General features: G+C 61.6%; 1 protein-coding gene across 13 annotated transcripts in view; it reads right to left on the reverse strand.

Moving 5' to 3' along the window:
• Positions 1–535: 535 nt before the first annotated feature.
• Positions 536–24,368, reverse strand: part of PTPRF (protein tyrosine phosphatase receptor type F) — a 427,118-nt gene continuing 403,285 nt past the window's right edge. For all 13 annotated transcript variants that reach the window (XM_073357995.1, XM_073357994.1, XM_073357992.1 and 10 more), the window contains 10 exons: positions 19,963–20,138; positions 14,768–14,887; positions 13,605–13,759; positions 12,166–12,451; positions 8,541–8,719; positions 6,099–6,225; positions 5,273–5,398; positions 3,930–4,084; positions 3,287–3,422; positions 536–2,113 (listed from right to left, as the gene is read on the reverse strand). In XM_073357995.1, coding sequence (XP_073214096.1) covers positions 2,045–2,113; positions 3,287–3,422; positions 3,930–4,084; positions 5,273–5,398; positions 6,099–6,225; positions 8,541–8,719; positions 12,166–12,451; positions 13,605–13,759; positions 14,768–14,887; positions 19,963–20,138 — 1,529 coding nt within the window. In that variant the 3' untranslated portion in view covers positions 536–2,044. The remainder of the gene's footprint in view (positions 2,114–3,286; positions 3,423–3,929; positions 4,085–5,272; positions 5,399–6,098; positions 6,226–8,540; positions 8,720–12,165; positions 12,452–13,604; positions 13,760–14,767; positions 14,888–19,962; positions 20,139–24,368) is intronic.

The raw sequence follows: 24,368 nt of genomic DNA on the forward strand, positions 1-24,368 counted from the left end.
TCAGCCCCGCAGAGCCCAGCGAGCAGGGTTGAGCGTCTCCTTTCTCCAGGAGGGGAAGCTGAGCAGTGTCAGCCCCAGAGAGCTGTGGCACTGGGACAAGAGCGGCTCTTCACACCTCTCTGCTGACTGCAGTGGGCAAGGTCTGCCCCCTGCGACAGGGTCAGAGCGTGATCAATGCAGGTGCTCAGCTGCCAAGCCTCTGGCAGGGCCTGTGCCCCCTTCTCCCTGCGCTGCACGTGGCCATGGCAGAGGATGGGGAGGGGTCATTCTGAAGAGGCCACAGCCCCCTTTCCCCTGCTCATCTGTTCTCAGCCAGGCTGGGCTCCACGACTTCCGCTGTAGGCCCAGCCAGCTGCTGGGAATCCCGCAAGGGAGAGGCCCCGAGGGCTCCGTCCCTGCAAGCAGCACCCCAGCCCTCGTCCCTTGCAGCCTGGGGAGCTTGCCTGCTCCGTAAGGGTGGGAGCTGACAAGGGCCCGCTGCAGAAAGGCCCCTGGCTTCTGTTTATTGCTGAACAAAGAAGGCAGCAAGACCAGCTTGTATGAAACCTGATTATTCAAATTTATTAACATCAAGAATTATGCAATGATGCTGTAGATTTGTTTTTTTATTAACAAATAGAAAACAGACTGTATACACCAGTGACCCCTACGGCACTATGCACCCACACGGTAAAAATGAACGTGTCCTCCAAGATCCCCACCCTGGGTTGCTGATTTCACCATCGCTCAGATTCTTAGCATTCAGAATACATTTGATAATACAATTAGCTACCCTTCCACCACCTTTATTGAGAACTCTGTGCACTCGAGAGAGGGCGGCTCTCCCCATCTTTAGTGCAAGCGTGACAGAATAAGGAGTAGTAAGATATAGTACCATTAAATTAAGTCCAGTAGACTTGCCACATTGGTTCATTAGAACGTCCTGAAGTAGCAGAAAGTACAATATTCTAGTGACTTTAAACATTTGCAGGATAGCAGAAATTATAGATACACCCAACCTCCGAAAACGTCCCCCCTCCCCCGCTGCCCCTTCCCTGAAGTACCCCATTTTCCAAAAATAGCCCATGCAGCCCCCTTGCGGGAGCGGCTAGAATTGTGCTCCTTCCCTGGGGAAGTGCGGCGATGCATTCATTGGTGAGAGTTCCCTGCACACGCACAACTGCAGCACGAGACGCGTTGCGCGGCCGGCTTCTGCTGCGGCCCCGCCCCCTCCCCAGTGAGACACCCCCCAGCCAGGAGTCCGGGATGTCGGGTCTCTCACAACCGCAGCAGTGCCGACAAGTCACGTCAGGTTGGGATCGGCCAACACACATGGGCACTGAACGGGTTAATGCGCACTTTAATAGGACTGACCAGTTTCGAGCTTGTGCTGGAGTCGTCTCTCCCGCGACCCAAAGTCCCTTCCCCCCCACAGGAAATAAGGGGAAAACAGATACAAAAAGACTCAGTAGCTTAGCTCCAGTTCGGTGAAGTTTTCTAGTCTACAGAGGATGAAAAGCAGCCTATGGGGAATGGAGAGGGTCTGGAAATGTGAGCCAGTTACTGCTGGGGGTCTCCAAGGGGGCTGCACTAAAATGGGCAGCACCAAAGGCAGGGGCGGATCCGAACACGGGAGAAGGGAAGAAAGAAAAGCCAAAGGAAAGGAACCCCCAGAAGGCCTGACGGACCCAGCCCTGCCCAGCCAGATGGTCAGACTAGCAAACAAAGAGAAAGGGTTATAAAAACACGAGTAACTATTTTACAGATAAAAAAAGATCCCGTTCCATCCACCTAAAGCCTGGCTGTGAAATGCAGTCGCGCAAGGGGGGTGAGAGGGAGACGAGTGAGCAGAAATTGGACGGGACACTGGAAATGCTGTTGGAGTCGGACGCCCGTGCTCAGCGGGGGGCGATGCTCCCGAATGCAGGGGTCAGATTTGGTTGGTCGTGAGAGGACTGCTGCCTCGGCAGCAGCAGGATCTGTACAGGACTGAAGAATGGCAGCTGTGGCTCAGAAGGACCCTCTCGGCTCCCAGACATTCCCACTGCGACGGGGGAAGCACTAGTTACGTTGCATAGTGGTCAAAGCTGCCGAGATACTCCAGCGCTGCTCGATAGCACAGCTGGTACTGGTCCTGCGAGGAGAGAGGGCAGCGTGTGAAGGGAGGTGCCCTGTGCGGAAGGCGGGGCGCTGCGCGGCACAGGGGACTCACCACCGGGACAGCTCGAGCAAATAGAAGGTGCCGTCCCCAGCCCCGGTCTCTGCACACGGGCAAGCTCTAGGAGGCAGGGCGGCCCAGTGGTTAGAGCACTACCCTGGGACGCGGGAGACCTGCTCTGCCCCAGACGCCCTGTGCCATCTTGGCCCCTGCGTCTCTCTGGCCCCGTCGCCCTCTGCGCAGTAAGAACAGCCTGCAAGGCGGGGGCCAGGTGGGGCCCTTGGATGGGGTCTGGGGTGCTGCCCGAAGCAGTTTTGCCCAGCCCAGCTCAGGCTGGTATGTTAGCATGGAGGCTGCACTTCACCCAAGCCCCAGGGAGAGTGGCATGCGCTGGGCTGTCCTGCAGGATCTGGCTGGGAGCCATCCCTCCCTGGGTGGGTTGAAGGGTCAGAGGTTAAGGTGCCCCCCGGGGCCCTGGCCACCCTGCTTGACACAGTCGGGGCCTGCTGCTGGTTCCCTGCTCTGGTTGTCCCTAGAGCAGTGCCAGGCCTGGTCCTGGAGAGGGGCTCTCCATGCAGCTGGCAGCCCTCCTGCCACAGACAGGCCCTTCCCAGCTCAGAGCGAGATCTCCAAGCACAGCCAGGGTCACGACAGGCCGGTGGCTCAGAACTAACCCCCGTGAGGCTGCTGCCTCCCTGCCCAGGCCCAAGCAGCAAGACGCCAGACATTAACCAGTGGCCTGGCCGGGGCCTGCAGAGCTGGACAGACACACCTGTGCCTGCAAACCCGCCTGGCTGCTCTGGGTGGGGGCAGGTTGGGGGTAGAGTGTGGGGCACAGCATAGAGCAGAGAGCGGGATTCCAGTTCCCACCCCCCGCCCCAGCCCAGCCCGGCCCAAGAACCCTCCTCCCACCGGGGCTGTGACCTATGCGCAGACGGGGCTTCCTGATCCAGCCTGGAGCCCAGGGCTGGCCAGAGACTGGGACCTGCTGCCAGATTCAGCTCTGTTGAAACGAGACCCTTCCAAACAGGCGTAGGGCAGCGCCGGGCCCCTGGCTGTCTCCCTTTTCCGGGCACACCCCAGCAAGGGCTGGAGGGGAGCCAGCTCCCATCCTGGGGGAGCTCCTGCCCTCAGTCAGCGGACACCTACCTCTGTCTGCACCATGGCTGGTCGCTGCGTTCGCAAGGTCTTCACCGTCTGGAACATGTCAACCACCCCTTCATAGCGCATGCGCTCCAGGACTATGCTGAGTGTGATGAACACTCCCGTGCGCCCGACCCCGGCACTGTGCAGCACAAGGAGCAGAGGGACTGTCAGCAGAGATCCCCGGCCCCAGGGACACAGGTCCCCAGGATGGCGGCTTTGGGGCCCCACCCCCCCGCAGCCCTGCCCCGTCACTGAGCCACCTGGGCCCCCGGGGCCCATTCTGCCCAGTGCAGGACATGTTGGATGGGAAGGGGCTTGCAGAGACTCTCGGGGGCCTCTGCTTCCTGTTGCCCGGCCCTGTGGGCACCACCCGGCCTCCCTGCAGCTCCCCGTGTGCCTTCCCCAGCATACTGGCTCTGCTGGAGGTGCTGAGCCTGCAGAGCCATGGGGCCTGCTGGGGGTCCAGGCTCCACACCATGGCCTGTGTGGCAGCCTGCAGTTCCCCCTGCCGTTCCCAGCTCTGCCCCACGGAGGGCGCCAGGGAGCGCGGCTGAGCAGGACCCCTCATGGCTCTGTGGAGGACAGCGTCTCAGGGGAATGCTCTGCTCTCCAGGAATCCTCCGGCACCTGCCCGGCCAGCGCTCACCTGCAGTGTACCGTGATGGGCCCGTCCTGGCCAAACTGCTCCTTGGTTTTGTGCACCTGCCCTATGAAGTCAATGAAGCCCTCACCGGTCTTCGGCACTCCCTGCTCGGGCCAGTCTGTGAACTGGAACTGGCGGATGGTCCGTGATTGCCCATCCTGCAGGGAAGGAGGCATCTGTCTAGGCCCTGCTCACGTGCCAGCCCACAGAGCCCCAGGGGTGGGTTCCCGGGCCGGGGACTGGCTGTGTCTCACAGGGGCCGGACTCCGCAGAGCCCCAGGGGTGGGTTCCTGGGCCGGGGACTGGCTGTGTCTCGCAGGGGCCGGGCTCCGCAGAGCCCCAGGGGTGGGTTCCTGGGCCGGGGACTGGCTGTGCCTCGCAGGGGCCGGGCTCTGCAGAGCCCCAGAGGTGGGCTCCTGGGTCGGGGACTGGCTGTGCCTCGCAGGGGCCGGGCTCTGCAGAGCCCCAGAGGTGGGCTCCTGGGCCGGGGACTGGCTGTGCCTCGCAGGGGCTGGGCTCTGCAGAGCCCCAGAGGTGGGCTCCTGGGTCGGGGACTGGCTGTGCCTCGCAGGGGCCGGGCTCCGCAGAACCCCAGGGGTGGGCTCCTGGGTCGGGGACTGGCTGTGCCTCGCAGGGGCTGGGCTCCGCAGAACCCCAGGGGTGGGTTCCCGGGCCGGGGACTGGCTGTGTCTCGCAGGGGCCGGGCTCCGCAGAGCCCCAGGGGTGGGTTCCTGGGCCGGGGACTGGCTGTGTCTCGCGGGGGCCGGGCTCCGCAGAACCCCAGAGGTGGGCTCCTGGGTCGGGGACTGGCTGTGCCTCGCAGGGGCCGGGCTCCACAGAACCCCAGGGGTGGGCTCCTGGGCCGGGGACTGGCTGTGCCTCGCAGGGGCTGGGCTCCGCAGAGCCCCAGGGGTGGGTTCCTGGGCCGGGGACTGGGCTCTGAAGACCTGGAGAGGCGACCTGGGCAGGTTTCGTTCCCCTCTCCTGCTCTGGGCCTGACTCTCCTCTCGCACTGGGTGCGCCTGACTGACGCCAATGTAACCGAGCGCTGCCCAGTGGGCACACCAGGGCGAAGGGGGCACGGCAGGTCTCCACTGGCTCTGCCCGGCCATGCCTGACTCAGGAAGGTGCAGCCCCAGCCCAGGAGCCCGGCAGCCTCTGTCACGGCTGGGGTGCTGGGATGGGGCTAGGCCAGCACAGACACGCAGCCAGGCCGTCGGCTCCTGCCCCGCGAGACGAGGACTGCTCCAGGAGTGACAGCCTGCTGGGCCCTCGAGGGGATCCCGGCCCCGACGAGTGGCTCCCACGGGAGGGACACGCGCGAGAGCACCGCCGGCCCCGCTCACCCTGGCATCAGTGACCTTGAACTCGCGGAGGATGTACTGGGGCATGCTGTACTCTGCCATGGGGTCCACCACGAAGTACTGGTAGCGGGCAGAGCGCTCCGCTGGCCAGTACTGGTGGCACTTTTCCTGCAACAAGAGGAGACGCGTGAGCAGCAAAGCCGGGTCCTCGCCCAGGGGGTCTGCGTAGCCCCAGCCCTGCCCCTCCCCATCCCCCGCACCAGACGCTCTCCAGGGCAGGGTCCCCCCCGGTCACCGCCCGTTATGGGGGCCTGGAATTGGGCCAAGCTCCCAAGACCAGTGAGGTCAGCTGGCCTGGCTAGGGGCTGGGCCATCACCCTGTGCAGTGGGGCGTGTACCCGGGATGCCATTGCTAACCCGCTGTCTGCCACCCCCGTGCAGCCTCGGCCAGCCGGCTCCACCTGGGACAGCCCTGGCCCTGAAGCAGCCGTGGCCAGCCAGGGCTGGGAGCCTTCGCTGACGTAGGGTTGCAGCAGCAGCCGGGGACAGAGAACCATGTCCCCATAGGGTATCTCCACCCCTCGGTCAGCGACCCAACGGATTGCTCCCAAGCTGCTGGGCCCAGGCTAGCCTTGCCCTCCGGGACCCTAGCGCGGAGCCAGCCAGGCTGGGACACTCTGCTGATGTGTGCACAGGCCCCACAGAAACAGCTCAGGGGACAGGGGAAGGAAAGAGCCAGCAGCAGCAGGAAACGGCCCAGGTCATTGGCAGCATGGCTCTTCCATGGGCCTTCCCCAGGCCCCCCTTCCCCAGCCCACCCCGCAGCCCTGGTCTGCCCCCCAAGCCTCACCCCCCCGCCCTTACGTACCCGGCCCATTTCGCGCAGCTTGGTCAGCATCACCACGATGGTGGAGTTATGCTCCCACAGCATGCGCCAGAAATCCTCCGTGGTCTCCGCCAGGGGCCCCTGCGTAGCAATGTAGGCTTTCTGCTGCCTGCAACACAAATAAGCCACCCTCAGAACAGCCGGCGAGGGGTCCCCAGGCAGCCCACACCCACCCGGGGGGCTCAGGCATCCGTCCCGCATGGGGCAGAGTGCTGGGCCCTGAGCATTCACCGAGCTGGGCACGGGGCTCTGCGGCAGCTGGGAGGAGGGACTGGCAGCCGGATCAGTGACCAGTGTGGGGGGCAAGAGGGCCGGTGGGAGGGTGTCCCCGTGGGCAGTGCCCACTGGGGGTGGAGGGGGGGCATGCCGGATGCAGCTCTGTGTGCTGGACTCTCTGGGGGTTGGGGAGGGAGAGGAGTCCCTGAGCCACCAAGAACCTGTTGTCCCCTTGACAACCACCCTTAGCACACTGCTCCTCAGCTGCACAAAGCCCTACCCCAGCATCCCCGGGGCGTCGCACGGCCACGCCTGGGCTCGGCTGCTGATTCTGCCACCAACAGCATTGGCATCCAGCCCTCCTAGCTCTGCAGCTGGGCACTGGCCCCCGAGATGCCTCTTGATCACCCCAGACGTCGCCACAAGGGAAGCAGCAGGGTAGGCCCAGGCGCTGCTCTCTGGTGGCATTACACGGGCGAGCTGTTGTGCCAGGATAACCCCAGTGCCCCACGCTCAGTGAGTGCAGGGGAAATCCACAGCAATCAGCAAGACCGAGGAGACTCCTGAGCCCTGGGCGTCGGTAACAAGGAGCGGTTCATGTTTCCACCACTAAGGGGCACTGGAGATCTCAGAATAGGGGCCTGTGGCACTTCCCATCATCAAATCTCTCTACCATTTAATCTCTCCACTGGGGCTACAAACCAGTGACCGTTCGGCTGCTGCTTCTGGCGGGTTTATATGACACCAGAAACATGGAGAGTAAGGGGGCAGGAAGAAACAGAGGAGCTAATAAAGACGCAGCTTTCGCGATGCCTGCAGGAGCTGGGGCCTCTTGATCTTGTTAGATCCACCTCGGAATGATCGCTCCGTTCCGAGGAATGGGCAGGAGAGAACAGAGCCCTTCAGGGAGGCGACAGGTCGGCCCTGAAATGGTGCCATCTGCTGTCCTGGCACTCGTACCTCCATGCAACAAACAGCCTCGCTCGCCGGGGGGGGGCGGGGCACCGCACACCGAGCCTGGCGCTGGAAGGCAGCCCGGGGCAGAGCCCTCCCCAGGCGCCCACCCCACAAGCGGCCTGGTTTGCAGCTGGCGTTTGCACTGGTTCCAGGGCATGAGAGAGGGAGGCGGCCAGCTCTGCCCACTGCCACCTGGCTCCATGCAGCTCTAAGTGGCCTGTCCTCTCCCTCAGAGCACTCCAGGACTGACTGTATTCACTGCCCTGGGCCCAGGCTGTTCTCGGGCCAGCAGCCAGCCAAGAGGCTGCAGTGCTGGGAGCACGCTGACCCCGCCTGCCCATTCCCTGAGAGCAGTGTCTGGGCCGGGCTGGGGGGACCCCCCGGTCCCTGGCATCCTACGTGGCAGGGTTTCACTCATTCCCACTCCTGCAGTCCGTGGCTCGGGTGTCGAGCAGCCGGGACCCAAGGCAGGAACCTGCTGGCCCAGTTCCTGGTGGGTAAGTGGCTCGTTAGTTTGTGCTGAATGCCAAGGGAAAGGGTTGGGGGAGGTTTTGTGCCTGGGCCGGTGGCTGGGTGAGGCTGCTGCTCGGTGCAGCTGGCACAGCCGCTGCCCTGCCTTGCCCTCACCGGTGCCCAGGAGCCGGGAAGACGCTGTATGGAACCACGGGAACGTGTCACGCAGGACACCGATTGCCTGCTCATGCTATGTACAGAGCGTCCCCAAGAGCTGGCTGCTGCGAGGCTCTCACTGGTGCCTGGCTCCAGCCCTGCCTGTCCCGAGCTTTCGCCCGAGTCCTCCCACAGCTCCGCTGGCAGACCGGCTGCTGCTGACTGCCAAGCGGCCCCTTCTTGAAGAGGCTGCTCTGGCTACTGCCGAGCTTAAACTGGGCTTCCTGGGAGGCCAGATACCGAGCAGGGGCTCTCAGCAGAGGGGCCCATGCTGAGCTTTTATAGAGGGTGGGAACAGTTACCCCAGGAAGTGCCTGTCAGCACGGGGCAAAGAGTGCACACGTTGGGAGCTAGAAAGGGGGGCGCTCTGGCTAACGCTTGTTTGTCATGCGGTACCTGACCCCAGCCAGGATCCCGATGCAATGAAGAGAAACAGGATCAGACTCAAATCCAACCCACTCCATTCCCATCCAGCACCAGGAGGCAACGTCTGGCAGACAGGAGAGCCCATCGCCCACAATGGGCAGTCCCAGCTGCTCCTAGGCAGGAGGGGATGGGCCCATGCGTCCTGGTGACTCTTACCTGTAGCCATCTATGAAGCTGGCGTTGATGTAATCGGAGCCCTCGACCCCACGGATGGGCTGCAGGCAGACTCTGGTCAGCTCGTACGGCATGATGTTCACCAGGCGGTTCTTAAATTTGTTGCATGGAAGGTTGGCACTGATGAACCGCGAGGTATGTGCTTTGGAATTGGCCAAGAGCTGGAAGGAGAGGAGGAGGGTCAGGAGTATGCAGGAGCCTGGGGGTTTAGTCACGCCTGCATGAGCAGCTCCATGTACAGAGCAGCCAGGGGGTGGGGGATGGAGAGAATCCTAGAACATCAGGGTTGGAAGGGACCTCAGGAGGTCATCTAGTGCCACCCCCTGCTCAAAGCAGGACCAATCCCCAATTAAATCATCCCAGCCAGGGCTTTGTCAAGCCGGGCCTTAAAAACCTCTAAGGAAGGAGATTCCACCACCTCCCTAGGTAACCCATTCCAGTGCTTCCCCACCCTCCTAGTGAAATAGTATTTCCTAATACCCAACCTAAACCTCTCCCACTGCAACGTGAGACCATTGCTCCTTGTTCTGTCATCTGCTACCACTGAGAACAGCCGAGCTCCATCCTCTTTGGAACCCCCTTTAGGTAGTTGAAGGCTGCTATCAAATCCCCCCTCACTCTTCTCTTCTGAGGACTAAATAGCCCCAGTTCCCTCAGCCTCTCCTCATAAGTCATGTGCCCCAGCCCCCTAATCATTTTCGTTGCCCTCTGCTGGACTCTTTCCAATTTGTTCACATCCTTGTAGTGTGGGGCCCAAAACCGGACACAGTACTCCAGATGTGGCCTCACCAGTGCAGAACAGAGGGAAGTAATCACTTCCCTCGATCTGCTGGCAATGCTCCTGCTAATGCAGCCCAATATGCCGTTGACCTTCTTGGCAATGAGGGCACACTGCTGACTCATATCCAGCTTCTTATCCACTGTAATCCCCAGGTCCTTTTCTGCAGAACTGCTGCTTAGCCAGTCGGTCCCCAGCCTGTAGCGGTGCATGGGATTCTTCTGTCCTAAGTGCAGGACCCTGCACTTGTCCTTGTTCAACCTCATCAGATTTCTTTTGGCCCAATCCTCTGATTTGTCTAGGTCACTCTGTATCCTATCCCTACCCTCCAGCGTATCTACCACTCCTCCCAGCTTAGTGTCATCCGCGAACTTGCTGAGGGTGCAATCCACACCATCCTCCAGACCATTAATGCAAACGTTGAACACAGTCCCACACACGCAGAGCAGCTGGGCCGGGGGGTGGCACATAGCTGCCATCTAAAGGCTTTCGCTGCCTGTGCCCTGGCACCGGGAACTGGGACATTGGTTCTAAAAATCAACCCCTCCCAATTCCCAGCCCGTGGCCGGTCCTGCCCTCAGATGCTGTCCCCCGAGAGGGGGATCCCTGGGGCTGGCTGCCCTCCCTGGAGACAGGGAACGTTTCCGTTCAAGAACCGAGTGCTGCCCTGCAGCATGGGCTAAGCTGGCCCTACTCGTTCCCCGTGTCTAATGCCCAGCTCCAGCCCATTGGAGCACCAGAGGCTATTGCTGAGCCATGTGAAATGCTGGCTGCAGAGAATGCTCCTCCGGACCGCGCTAGCTGCTCTGTGCAGACTGCCAAGCACCCCGCCTCCACAGCGCCTGCTTCCCTCGAGCTCGGGGCTTTGCCTTGTACTCAGCCCAAGGCGGCTGCAGACTAGAGCCCAGCGGAGCTGTTACTCTGCACCCACAATACCTGACGTGGGTGCACTGTTCCTTGCACTGGGGGAGGAGGGATCTTCCTTGGTGGTTAATGGCCTTGCCTGTCCTCCGCCCACTCACCCCCTCCCTGTTCTCACGTTCACACCCTGGGAGCATGACGATGGAATGTAAAATCGGTGACATTTTCAGGTCACGTCTTGGGGCTGCCTTCACACCCAGCAGTGGCTGTGGTCAGTGCGGTACCTGGGTTTACAGGCAAGGACCACAAACCACTCTCTCTCTGGCCCCGGTAACTAATGGTGCAGGGGCTAGCAAGGGGGACCTGGGAGTAACACAGTCCCCCCACCCATGCTGATGAACCCTTTCTTGCACCCACATGGACACAGGAAGGGTGTCGACGAGACCACCCTTAGCAAGCAGCTCTCTCCTGGTGCTGCCCTAAGGCTTCCTTCCAAAGGGAGTCCGATTTTGGGCCACCTTTCTTAGAAGAGCTCCTCTGTTCAGAAACCAGTTTGTGTGGGTCCCTGAGTGGTCTCTTCGGCAGGGCTCACTGTGCACAAATACGGGGCATCTGGCCGCAGCACTGGTTGTCTACACTGTGAGCGGAGGTGTGACCCCCAGCTGGAAGAGCTGCATCAGTCAGCGCACGAAACCAACAAAGCCTCGGGCAGACTAGCCCGCCTGAGACCCTAGGCAGTCCTCAGGGCAGCTAGCCCCTCCCGCAGCTCTCCCCCCCACGGCTACACTGTCATTTTAATGCCCTAGCTCCATAGCAGTGCAAGTACATCCCCTGGGGCAGGGAGTCACCCCCGTGCCAGTGTAGACGCACCCGTGAACAGGGATGGAGGGTTAAAATCTCTCTCAGATACAGAATCCTCCCAGAAGGGAGAGGTTTTCTAAAGAGCCTCACTTCACAATCCGGAGCGAGGGAATCTCCTTCTAAACATGTGAGACCTGGCAGATGTGCAAATACCCCCTCTTTTCCTCCCCACATGCCTAAGCCCTGAACGGATGGACTTAGTTGGACAGAAACCCCTGCTTATTGGCTCAGTGGAGACTGAGCTAATGCCCAAGGCGTCGTCAGTTGCTTTGGTGACCGCAGGATGAAGCTGCTTTGCCTTTCCCTGTGTTCACAGAAGTCAATGTCTGGCCTCTCCAGCCCTGTCTGCACTTGGAGGAGATTCCCAGGGCGAAGCAGAACTCCAGCAGCTCGTTTCACAGCCTGCATGGTCTGCTGCTTCCCTGCATGAGCTGTATTCCCCTGCATGCGTCTGCTGGACTAATGCCCATCATAGGAGTACATGGGCACTTATCAGAGCTGGTTTCCATCACCACGGCTGTAGTAAATATCTGTGCTAGGCTGTCACACACACACACACATACTCAGCAGCAGATGGGCTGTTTTTAAAAACCCTACTCCTGTGTTCTTTCGGATGCTGCTGTCACCACGGCCTGACGCCCTAACTGGAGGTTAAATGATAACCGAGCTCAGCAGCACGAAGGCGGGACTATAAACATCTCAGATAGTTACACTGGAGCTGTTTCCAGACAAGTTGTTCACAGTCACATCAATTATCCTGAACACACAATCTCCATCTGGTTTCAGATGCAGCTCCAGCCGCACTGTGAACCAAGAGCAGAATGTGCTGCTGAGACTCTCGCATCTGCCTTCTAGATCCTCCCTGCCAAGCCAGGGAGGAAGTGTGGGCAGCCCCAAACACCACAATTCAAATGGATTTTAACAGCTTCTACCTGGTTTGGAAATGAACAAAAGAACCATTATACCCAGCACAATCAGATTCCCTCCCTCCATGCCCAGAGCTAGCTGCTGGCTGCTCTCGGGGGTGCGGGACAGACGGACAGCCTGGCACCAACAGGGCCCAAGCCAGGGGATTTCGGGGGGGGGCATGGATGCTTGCTCGCTTACCTTGAATTCCAGCTCCATTGCAGTGACGCTCTCGCCCAGGGGCACCTGGCTCAGCTTCTGGAGGTGAGCAAAGAGGTTGCGTGCGGGTACCTCGGTGTTGCCGCAGGTGGCTGCCTCCAGCAAGGCCTCGTGGATGAAGATGTATTGGTCCTCGGTCTGCACCATGTAGTTACGCTGAGATCTCATGCACGTCACGTGGCCATAGATGTCGACCGTCTTCTCATGCTTCATCCTCTCCAGCATGGCATCGATGACAATGAAGCAGCCCGTCCTGCCCACGCCAGCGCTGCAGGAGCACCGCACAGTGCAGGAGTTAGCACTACCCTGCCAGAGAGCTCTCCCACCTCAGCCCTGCTCCCTGGGCACCCTTTCCCTCCAGGGAGCAGCCAGCAGAGACACCACGAGGGTTTAAACGCCAGGCAGGGGAGTCAGGAGACCTGGATTCTAATCCCAGCCATGACCCAAGTCACTGCATGGCCCTGGGCAAGCCCCTTCCCTCATTTGTGTCTACACTTCTCCCTCTGCACAATGAGAGCCCGACCAGGGCAGAGAAGGGGGTTGTGCACTTTTGTATTTAATATTCTGCACCTGGGCTCAGAACACACCTGGCTGGCGCTTTGGGAAATGGAAACCCAGACCAATCTCTATGTCTCGCCGCTCTCTATGTCACGCATGCGGGAGGGCGTTAGCCAGGGGTGATCTCTGCTGGGCTCAGCCTGACAGGCAGCAGCCATGGGCCCTGACACAGGAACGCAAGGCAGAGATACGGAGCCAGGGCACTTCCTTGCTATTGTCCAGTCAGATCCGTAACTGGGTTTTATGTGGCGTGTATGGGTTTTAACTCTGAAACTGGGCACGAAGGAAGAGCTTTAAATCCTGTCTCCAAGGCATCTGCAAGTGCAGTGGTGATGGAGTGGTTTGGGAGTAACACAGCCCCCCCCTCGCTGATCGTCCCCACTCTGGTGGGGGAGATAAATCTCAGGCCAGATAAGATGCGGATTCTTAGTGGACTAATAGTTCCAGCAAATACAGTCCTTCTCACCCCTCGTGGAGAGCTACAATAAGTGCTCTGTGTGGGGGCATGCGCATCGGTGTGTGGAATCCCCCTGGCTGGGCAGCTCTGGGCATGCTGCAATTCTAAACTGCGTTTGCTGTTTCTCATGGAGAATTGTGGCTTCTGCACCTCTGATCAGAACTGCAAAGCTGATTCATTTGACCGTGGAGCCACAATGCAAACTCCACCCGTAGCGAAGACACTGGCCCTGGGGTTCCAGGGGATGCATCCCATCACCACAGCCCAGTCTGCAGCGAAAGCATGTTACCATTAAGCAGGAAAAAGCCAAACCGGTTTTATTACAGCAGCTCAAGGATCTCGCAGCTAAAACACGCACCCCCTGCAACCTTTAGAACACAGCAGCTCCTCCCGCAATGACTCTTACCTGCAATGGACAACCATGGGCCCAGCGTCAGGGGGGTTACAGGCTTTCACCCGGCGCAGGAAGGCGAGGATGGGGGTGGGGTACTCCGGCACCCCGTGATCCGGCCACGCCATGAATTGGAACTGGCGTAACTCTCGTTTCTCGCTGGAGCCATTCTGCCAAGAAACCCAAAGAGACATGCCGGGGCTGGGAACGAGCTGGTCTCTGCGGGGACTCAGCCATGGAACAATGCGCTGCGTGTCACTGTAGGCGATCAACACCCGCACAAACGCCAAAGGGCCAAATGCCCCCCCAGCACAGTGACCCCCGCCATGCCCCTGAGCCCAGGGGATGGAGGCCCCTGAGCACAGACAGCTGATCTGGGGAAAGGGCCGTGTGCGCTGTAGGGATCTGGATCAGACTGAAGAGAAGGTGAACAGCTCTCGGCACCGCACAAGGATGGGCCAGTGTCCATACCCCAGGTGGGTAAACTGAGACACAAAGGAACGAGAAGGCAGGACTTTCCCTGCTCTAATCGCTCCACTGATGTGTGGTTGGTTAAGCATGGCGACAGTGGGAGCTGGAGCCTCGCAAGTGGGGTAATCTGGCCTGCGATGGACCAGGCACACACGCAGTTCCCTGGGGAGCCAGCTGGGCAGCCAAAGGTGGCCATCTCCTGGAGAGTAACCCCCCACAGCCTCCTGCCTGGGGGAGTGAGTGAGCCCCCTGTGTAGCAGTGCTGTCAGCCTCTGCATGGGGACCCTCCACCTGCTGGGTGCAGGGCCCTGCAGAGCCAGACTCAGCCGGCTGCAAAGCCTGCCTCTTCGGGGGTTTCCACTGGCATGGCTAAGGAATGCAGCAGGCTGGAGAGGAGCAGTTGGCCGGGCGGGCAGCTCCAGCTTCACGCTCTGCCAGGTGGAGAGAAGCTCAGGGCTAGCACACCCCATGGTCCTGCCCCAGGGAGCGAACAGGCACAGCCCAGGGGCAGGTGTTCTGGCCAAAATCCTGCATAGGCTGGGTGTGAGCCCTGTGGGTGCGAGCCGGTCTCTGCCCAAACAGCCCAGCTGTGTGATCAGCCAGGGACCTGGTAATGGGCCTCTGTGGGGCTGGCTAACCCCAGGGCCAGGCATGCTGGGCACAGCCACGTCCAGGCCAGAGGCAGAGCAGCCACAGCCCCCCATTACCTTGTAGAGTGCAAACGTCCGGACGGTGTAGGTAGCCAGCTCGACTGTGTCCAGCAGCGTCACCTGAATCAGCCCGTAGGTCTCTGTGCCCCGGCCTGGCCAGTACTGGTCACACTTCACCTGCAGCATGACAGAAACGGATGGGTCACGGCTTGGCCAGGGCTTAGGACTGGGAGCAGGCTCTTGCAGGAGGCTTCTCCAGGACGCGGGACTCCCGTTAGTGCCTTGCCCTGGGTCAGGGCTGAACAGCCTCCCTGAATGTAACATGCAGTTTGCGGTGTAGGGAACTCAAAGCGCCTGTCCTGGGTCCCTCCACTGCAGCTCTGAGTCCTCGCGGTGCCAGCATGCACTCCCCTGGGCCCACATTCAAAGTGGGTTTACTTTGGGAAGAGCTCGCTGGTGCAGGAATGATCAGGGTGGCCAGGTGTCTGGTGCACAGAATGCAGGGACAGCAGCAAGGATGCTAATGAGTGCAGAGGAGAGGCACTGATGCAAAAGCAATTTCTCTCCCCTATAATTTCCTGTTCTCTACCTGCTCTTTGGGAAGACTGGGGTCTGCAGAGGAGCGCACTTGCGGCCTCCTCATCTGCAGGCACCTACCCAGAGCCTATAATCGTCTGCTCCAGACCCCGCTGTGGCATGGCATGATCGGGGGCCACCAGCCCTGCCCCACAGGGATGCTGCAGGCGTGGAGCTGGGCCCCGCAGGGCATCACTCATCTGGGCTTGGAAGCCATTTTCTTTGCTAACCAGCGAAGAGTCAGGAGGCAAAGAGAGAGGCGGGAGAGTATGCCCTTGAAAGGGCAGCGGGAGTGAGAGACAGACACAGCCAGTGACCCAGCAATCTGCAACCAGCCCAGGGGCCTTCTCCCCCAAGCTGTGAGGGAAGAAACAGGAGTCTCCTGCAGCTCTGAGGCTGGAGTTGGGTTGAGCGCACAGCCCTCCATCAGCTCTGCAGCCTGCTCCCTCAAGTGCCCCCATGCCAGCGTCACTGTACCCACCTTTGGTAGGTGGCGAGGCCCTGTGGGAGTGACAAGTCCCAGCACGCACCGCTCCACGCCCGGCTGCTCTGCGTGCTAGGCCCTGTACTCTCTGCACTGCAAGGAAGGCTGCCACGGGCACCTGCTCCCCTCCCTCATCTCACCAGCCAGGGGCACCAGCTTCACTCCCCCTACTCAGCTATTCGGTTTTTACAAGCTGCCTCTTGTTCTTGATTGTCTCTAAACCTTGGCTCCTATTAATTCTGCACATAAGTCCAGCACCCAGCTGCCTGGCTGACAACAGAAACTTCATTCCCACTCCTGTGAGCCGCACGGGACCCGGGTGCCTGCCCTAGGAGAGGGGAATGAATGGAAGCTCACTGGGGCTTGTCAAACCTAATTATTAGCTGTGTGTTTACAAGGGCCGTGTGGGAAGGGGAACAGGATGTATTAGAATCAATGGAATGGCACTGTAAGCCCAGTGAGCTTTGGGACAGGCGAAAGGACAGTGGGATGGCACTGGGGATGCTGGCATCCTGCCTCTTTCAGTTCAACTGAGCCGCTTCTGTCTCTGGCGAGGTCCTGGCACGCAGGGTTTGTTCCTGCCCCATCTCCCTCCAAGCCTGCTCTGCCCCTAAAAGAAGATGTGGAGGGGGGCTGCATGCCTAGAGGGTGGGTGCTGAGATTCCAGCCTCTCTCAGGATGCCCCAGTGGAGAGTGTGTGGTGAGACCCAGGCTGCGCGTACAGCTGAGCGCGCAGATCTCTCTCCCTCACCGGGCATGGAGTAGAACATTGTTTTATGGTGACTGGCTGCAGAACGAACGCTGAGGTCACGACTAAACTAATCCTATCCTCACGGGTCAGTGGCAGCTGCAGCCAGCACAGAGCCACTCAGCTTGGCTCCAGGAGGAAGTGAACCCTGGCTAATCTGAGCCAGGTTCTCAGCGTCTCTAGAGTGTAAACTTCAGGGCCAGAGATCTGCTGCCCGCCCTCCCCACCAGCCAGCGGTCTCTCTCACAGCGACAGACTGGAAAGCCTCGTGAGACAGCTTCTCTTCCCGACACGTGGAAACCACGGAGCTGGGATTGCACAAACACAAACCCAACTTTTGAAGCACCCTGTGTCGGGCTCATATGAGCGCTGCGGCTGGTAATTGAAAATTATTTATTCATGACCAGATAAGAGTCAGTCACATTTTCTGCCAAATTTACCCATAATGTTTATGCCCCATTTTCAAGCTCTGTAAATTTTATGCAGAAGCCGATACACTGTGGCACTAAAGCCGATAAGAGACGGTTTCTTCTGGCAGCACTCGCTTCTCATTGAGACAAGGAACATGCAAATATCCTGAACAGACATTTACTGCCAGCTTTGCTGAGTGGCCCTCCTGCCTCAGTGAGCCCGACAGCCACGGAAGGCAACCCGGCCCCGTCTGCCCACAGAGCAAGTGACGAGCCCGTGCCCGCGCAGCAAGGGTCGCTGGTGAGGAGCGCATCAGGCTTCATCTTCCCTCCCTGCTCCGGTGCTACTGTCGGCTAAGTGGGAGGGGGAGCCCCACAGCAGCCGCCGGGGTGCGCTCTCAGGGTATTTGACGGGCATGCAGGAGCCAGTGGTAACATCTCCCCGCAGCTGGTGGGAAGTGCCAGGGCTCAGCACCCTGGGAAAGCTAAACGACTGCATGTGTTTCTGAACCACCACCACCAAACGATTCAGAAACTGACTGTAAAGCTTTGAAGGCAGTTAAATTGCCCGAGCCAGACGCTTTGGTCCTTTATGTGGCTCTTGCTTTGTGTGAACATGAAAAGGGAGGATGATTTGGACATCAAGCCGGCTCAGATTGCTGACATAAAAGCTGATATTCTTTAAAGATTTTTTTCTGCAGCTCATGCCCCCCTTCCCAGAGCCCATGAGCCCTTTAAAGCACTCTCACCCCGCAGGGCTGCGAAGCGGCGGCTGGCCTCAGGTCAGCTTATCTCCACATGGCATTACTGGTGGGATGTGCGCTCTCGGCTCAGAAATCAGGCAAAGCCCGCTCCGCATCGTGCGCCCGGCTCCGCAGCCCCAGAGCCTGGCCCACAGGCTACACAGCTGGAGCCGTGGTCTTGTGCTGAGCCTCCAGCCTCTAGCAGTGCCTAGCAAAGGGAACCAGCCGGCTGAGGCTGTCCAGACTCCCAGCAGAGTCCAAGAAGAGCTCCAGGCAAGCTGTTTCCAAAGGCAATGGGGCAGGACGGGGAAAGCGAGAAGGAGAAGACGACAAGGGAAGAGGCTGAATGGGAGTGACTGAATCCCAAATCGAGGGGGTCGGGAGATCTCTCACCAGGGAACACTGGGAAAGGAAATCCAATCCAGAGAATCTTCATGGGAAAGCGATTCCTTGACCCCCATCCCTCCGCCAGTCTCCCCATCCCCTCCCACTCCCTCCCGCATGCCCTGTTTCCTTCTCTCTCAGCCCCCCGGGTCAGCAGGGAAGTACCATGCCTCCTGTCCAGCACAGGGCTGCTGTAGGGAGTCACAGTACTGCTGTGGGTAACCGGTTTCAGGTGTACCCCCATACCTTCCCCACTTCCTGCCCCGGATTCTGTCTCGCTGGGGATGACGGGAAGGGCGGGCTCTGGCTGGCAGGACTGTCTCTCTCGTGGAGTGAGGGGCAGTGCTGCATGGACTTGGCAGAGTGGCAGCCAGCGCCCGGGGCTCCCCATGGCATTTCGTCCTGGCTCTGGTGGTGGAGGTTGCACAGGCCCAGCGCAGGGCCTGCCCCGTGCCCTGCATCCAGGACGGGAGGCAAGGCCAGTGTGTGTGTTAGGGGGAGATAAGGCACGTCTCAGTAGCAGGGGGCAGACAGGTGCTGGCAGGGTCCAAAGACACCTGTTACAGAGAAGCATGCACCCTGCAGTGCCTTTTGATAAGCAGCCAGCCTAAAAGTGAAATGACAGCGATTTAGTCAGCCACCAAACAGGGCTTTTCTCACACCTCAAATGCACCTTTAAAAAAAAAAATTTAAAGGGCCACTCAGGTGTTTTTAGCCACTGGCCCTGCTCAGAGGTGCCCTTAGCAGCTGCGGCTCCTCCTCCTCTCAGGATGCGCCTCTGCCCACACAGCAACTGCTGGATGGAGCTGCAGCAGAAATCCCAGGGCTCCAGTCTGTTTGCTTCCCTCGGTGTGCACAGTCCTGGGGGGCTCAGCCCAGCGTCCGGCAGAGCATTGGGGCAGGTGCCGTAGGGCCCGCAGGGAGCACAAAGCTGCACCTGTGTGCACGTCTGTCTCTAGCGAGGGACTGGCCTGGTCTCAGCAGCCGGGGGAAGCCTGAAGCCAGGCCCGCTTGGGCCCCGGGGGAAAGCAGTTTGTTTGCCAGCCTCTGGGCCCCTCCCAGCCCAGCCGTGTGCAGGGGCTCTGGACGGGGAGAGCGCCGCAGAACTTGGCTTTTAGCTGAACCCAACCCCCCCGCTCTCCCCTCCTGCAACCCCAGCTCACAGCCTGAGCACCAGCCGCTGCCTGCGGTTGGCATGGCAACGCAAAGGCTCAGGTTTCGCCGCTGGGAGAAAATGGGGTCAGGAGAAAGACGGGCAGGGAGGTGCCATTCGCAGGGCAGGGCGGCCACACGCCCATCTCCAAAGGAGGCCCTGTTCCTTCCTTCCTGGCTCCGCAGGGGGCTCTGCATTGCAGCCCCAGGAGCTGAGCCCAGTGAGATGGGACCATCCCTGCAGCTCTCTTGCGTTGGCCAGGGACCGATCAGCCTGGTCATTGCAAGGAGATTCCACCAGCAGCTCCGCAGCATGGGGATGCTGCGGCCCTAGCAGTCTGCCCAACGCTTACAATGCTCCTTACCAGCCTCACCACCCTGCTTCTGCGGGGACACAGCGCCCAGGGGTAGGGGGCCTAGGGACCAGCCCCAACACTCCTATTGCAAAGCTTCGCATTCTTCTCCTGGCAGGCGGGGGTGGGGGTGGCACCTGAGTGTGGAGAGGGAGGGCGGAGGCTAGTGAGTGCATGTGGGTGGGATGGGGAGACAGGGGAGGCCAGCGGGGGCGAGGGGTGGGGTGGGGGCTATTACTCAGAGCAGTTTGGATCCAGGCCTGCTGCTCCCTCCCATGCAGTCTCTCACTGAAAACCTGAGGTCACCCCCAGCCCTGAGAGAAGCTTGTTCCCACCCTGCGCCTGTAACAGTGACCCGTGTTTCACTGGGGTCAGAAACATCCCACCCCAAGCTCCCTGTACCCTGGATTTCTCCTCCAGCCGGGTCATCATGACTATGGTCGCTGTCCTCTGCTCCCACACCATCCTCCAGAAGTCGCTGAGCGTCTCTGGCAGGGGCCCCTGAGTAGCAATGTAAGCATTCTGCTTCCGGTACCCATCGATGTAGTTAGCATTGATGTAGTCACTGCCAGGCACCCCTGTGGAGACAAGGGGAGCCGGGTTACTGCTGCTGGGCCAGCACGACTGCAACGCTCCTGACAAACCTGAGAGACGCTGAGCCAGGCCCTCCCCGGAGGTCTGGGGAGGGCTGCGCGCGAATGGAGAGCGTGTTCCTGGAACAATCGAACTAACACGTTACCGGAGCAATCAGGCAACATGGAAGCAGAGACAGCTGCCACCTCACACGCGAAGGGAAGTCACAGGCAGCACATACAGCCCCAGGCAACAGATTGAAATAATTGTCTCACATTGGCCTGCTGTTCGCTAGGCCTTTCAGCACTTCGGGACTGGCTTTGTTGCTCTGTTAGTTTCACGCTCTCTCGTGTCTGTTTGCAAAGGAGAACATGCGAAAAGCTTCACGTCCCCTAGCCTCTGCACGCTGCCCCCCACGACGCTCCCCTGCAGCCCCCCTCCTCTGGCCTCCGCACGCTGCCCCCCGCATGCAGCCCGCCACGACGCTCCCCTGCAGCCCCCCTCCTCTGGCCTCCGCACGCTGCCCCCCACATGCAGCCCCCCCTCCTCTGGCCTCCGCACGCTGCCCCCCGCATGCAGCCCGCCACGACGCTCCCCTGCAGCCCCCCTCCTCTGGCCTCCGCACGCTGCCCCCCACATGCAGCCCCCCCTCCTCTGGCCTCCGCACGCTGCCCCCCACATGCAGCCCGCCACGACGCTCCCCTGCAGTCCCCCTCCTCTGGCCTCTGCACGCTGCCCCACGCATGCAGCCCCCCTCCTCTGGCCTCCGCACGCTGCCCCCCGCATGCAGCCCGCCACGACGCTCCCCTGCAGTCCCCCTCCTCTGGCCTCCGCACGCTGCCCCCCACATGCAGCCCCCCCTCCTCTGGCCTCCGCACGCTGCCCCCCACATGCAGCCCGCCACGACGCTCCCCTGCAGCCCCCCTCCTCTGGCCTCCGCACGCTGCCCCCCACATGCAGCCCCCCCTCCTCTGGCCTCCGCACGCTGCCCCCCGCATGCAGCCCGCCACGACGCTCCCCTGCAGCCCCCCTCCTCTGGCCTCCGCACGCTGCCCCCCACATGCAGCCCCCCCTCCTCTGGCCTCCGCACGCTGCCCCCCGCATGCAGCCCGCCACGACGCTCCCCTGCAGCCCCCCTCCTCTGGCCTCCGCACGCTGCCCCCCACATGCAGCCCCCCCTCCTCTGGCCTCCGCACGCTGCCCCCCGCATGCAGCCCGCCACGACGCTCCCCTGCAGCCCCCCTCCTCTGGCCTCCGCACGCTGCCCCCCGCATGCAGCCCGCCACGACGCTCCCCTGCAGCCCCCCTCCTCTGGCCTCCGCACGCTGCCCCCCACATGCAGCCCCCCCTCCTCTGGCCTCCGCACGCTGCCCCCCGCATGCAGCCCCCCCTCCTCTGGCCTCCGCACGCTGCCCCCCACATGCAGCCCGCCACGACGCTCCCCTGCAGCCCCCTCCTCTGGCCTCCGCACGCTGCCCCCCGCATGCAGCCCCCCCTCCTCTGGCCTCCGCACGCTGCCCCCCGCATGCAGCCCGCCACGACACTCCCCTGCAGTCCCCCTCCTCTGGCCTCTGCACGCTGCCCCACGCATGCAGCCCCCCCTCCTCTGGCCTCCGCACGCTGCCCCCCGCATGCAGCCCGCCACGACGCTCCCCTGCAGCCCCCCTCCTCTGGCCTCCGCACGCTGCCCCACGCATGCAGCCCCCCCTCCTCTGGCCTCCGCACGCTGCCCCCCACATGCAGCCCGCCACGACGCTCCCCTGCAGCCCCCTCCTCTGGCCTCCGCACGCTGCCCCACGCATGCAGCCCCCCCTCCTCTGGCCTCCGCACGCTGCCCCCCACATGCAGCCCGCCACGACGCTCCCCTGCAGCCCCCCTCCTCTGGCCTCCGCACGCTGCCCCCCACATGCAGCCCCCCCTCCTCTGGCCTCCGCACGCTGCCCCCCGCATGCAGCCCCCCCTCCTCTGGCCTCCGCACGCTGCCCCCCACATGCAGCCCCCCCTCCTCTGGCCTCCGCACGCTGCCCCCCGCATACAGCCCCCCTCCTCTGGCCTCCGCACGCTGCCCCCCGCATGCAGCCCCCCCTCCTCTGGCCTCCGCACGCTGCCCCCCGCATGCAGCCCCCCCACGACGCTCCCCTGAAGCCCCCCTCCTCTGGCCTCCGCACGCTGCCCCCCACATGCAGCCCCCCCTCCTCTGGCCTCCGCACGCTGCCCCCCGCATGCAGCCCCCCCTCCTCTGGCCTCCGCACGCTGCCCCCCGCATGCAGCCCGCCACGACGCTCCCCTGCAGCCCCCCTCCTCTGGCCTCCGCACGCTGCCCCCCGCATGCAGCCCCCCCTCCTCTGGCCTCCGCACGCTGCCCCCCGCATGCAGCCCGCCACGACGCTCCCCTGCAGCCCCCCTCCTCTGGCCTCTGCACGCTGCCCCACGCATGCAGCCCCCCCTCCTCTGGCCTCCGCACGCTGCCCCCCACATGCAGCCCGCCACGACGCTCCCCTGCAGCCCCCCTCCTCTGGCCTCTGCACGCTGCCCCACGCATGCAGCCCCCCCTCCTCTGGCCTCTGCACGCTGCCCCCCACATGCAGCCCCCCCACGACGCTCCCCCTCCTCTGGCCTCGGCACGCTGCCCACCGCATGCAGCCCCCCCACGACGCTCCCCTGCAGCTCACCCTCCTCTGGCCTCCACACGCTGCCCCCCCCCCGCACGCTGCCCCCCCACGACGCTCCCCTGCAGCTCACCCTCCCCTGGTCTCCACATGCTGCCCCCCCCCGCATGCAGCCTCCCCACGTAAAATTCACCCTCCTCTGACCTCCGTAGGCTGCCACCAGTATATAGCGCCCCCTGCAAGCGGTGTCCCCCATGTGTAAAGCTCGCCCTCCTCTGGCCTCAGTGTGCTGGCCCCTGCATGCAGCACCCCCCCCCCAAGCCTGCCCTCCTCTATGTTCTGCCAGCTGCCCCCAGCACAGTGCCCCCCCATGCAGCACCCACCGCATGCCCCCCCGCACATGCCCCTCCAGTGGAAAGCTCTTGCCTGGAAAGACCTTTAAAACACAAACCCGCAGTTACTAAGTCAAATGTAATACAGTTCTGCCCCGGAGTTGAATGTGAGCACCTGGCTTGGCGGGGGCTGCGGCAGCCCCTCAGCACCAGGTCTAGGACCCAGCAGGGATCCCCACGTTCCCACGGAGGGCGTGCTCACATTTTCCTTTAAAGGAGGCTTAGGATTAGTTCCACCTGCCACAGGGCTCTGCAGAATCTCCTGCAGATTCCCAGCAGCCTTAAGCAGAATCAGTGGAAGAGAAGCGGGTGGGGGGAGGAGAAGCACCCTGGCAATCTGGAGCCTGGAGACCAGATCAGCCGGAGTTCTGTGCTGGCTCCCCCTTGGCCCAGCCACGCTAACACATGGGGGCCTCTTCTTCCTGGCTGCTGCATCCTGCAGTGAAGGAGAGGGAGCTGGCAAGGCACTTTGGGAATGGCTTGGTCACAGGACCAGCTTACAGGACCAGGGTCACTTCAAGAAAGTGGATTCCCAGAGCAGAGCTCAGCCCCTCGGTATAGGGGAGCCCCACGCTGCTACGGGGAAGAGGATGAATCTCCTGCAAAGGAAGAGCAGCCCAGTGGCATTAGAGAGATGTTCCTTCTTGGGATGAAGAGAGACCAGGCTGCATGGCCACCTGCATCCCAAGTGAGCTCCAGCCTCACCACCACATGGGCCCGCATATAATTAGCTGGGATCCCCTCACGCGTTCAGCCAGCAGGCTGTGCCACGTGCTCGGGTGCTGGAGTGTTTCTGTGTGTGCGACAGACAAGAGTGAGTGGGTGTTGCAATGCAACGCGCGCTGTGTGTCCAGGGACTGCAAAGCAAACATTAGCGCAGGTCAGAGAGATCAGCAGCCTCCTATGCACAGAGCGGGAGGCGGATAGGTCAGCGTTTGGTCTCGCTGTGCTATACACACATCAGCACTCAGGTGCTTGCCTCTCACACCAGAGCTCTTGGGCTTCGCTGGGCCTTGCAGCAGGGGCTGGAAATACAGCACTCCCATGCCTGGTTAGCTGAAGCCACCGCTTGGGCACCCAAACCTAGATGGGACAAAACCTTGAGGAAGGTCCAGCAGGGAGGAGTCCTTCCCTGGCCCCTGGACCGGGATGGACTAGATGGGGCCTAGGAGCACTTTCTAACCTCTGTGATTTGCCACCCTGAGCTGACCTGTTTTTCCTGGCCCCTAGACAC

The sequence above is a fragment of the Lepidochelys kempii genome, chromosome 8 (genome assembly GCF_965140265.1).
Source record: "Lepidochelys kempii isolate rLepKem1 chromosome 8, rLepKem1.hap2, whole genome shotgun sequence".
Taxonomy (NCBI): domain Eukaryota; kingdom Metazoa; phylum Chordata; order Testudines; family Cheloniidae; genus Lepidochelys; species Lepidochelys kempii.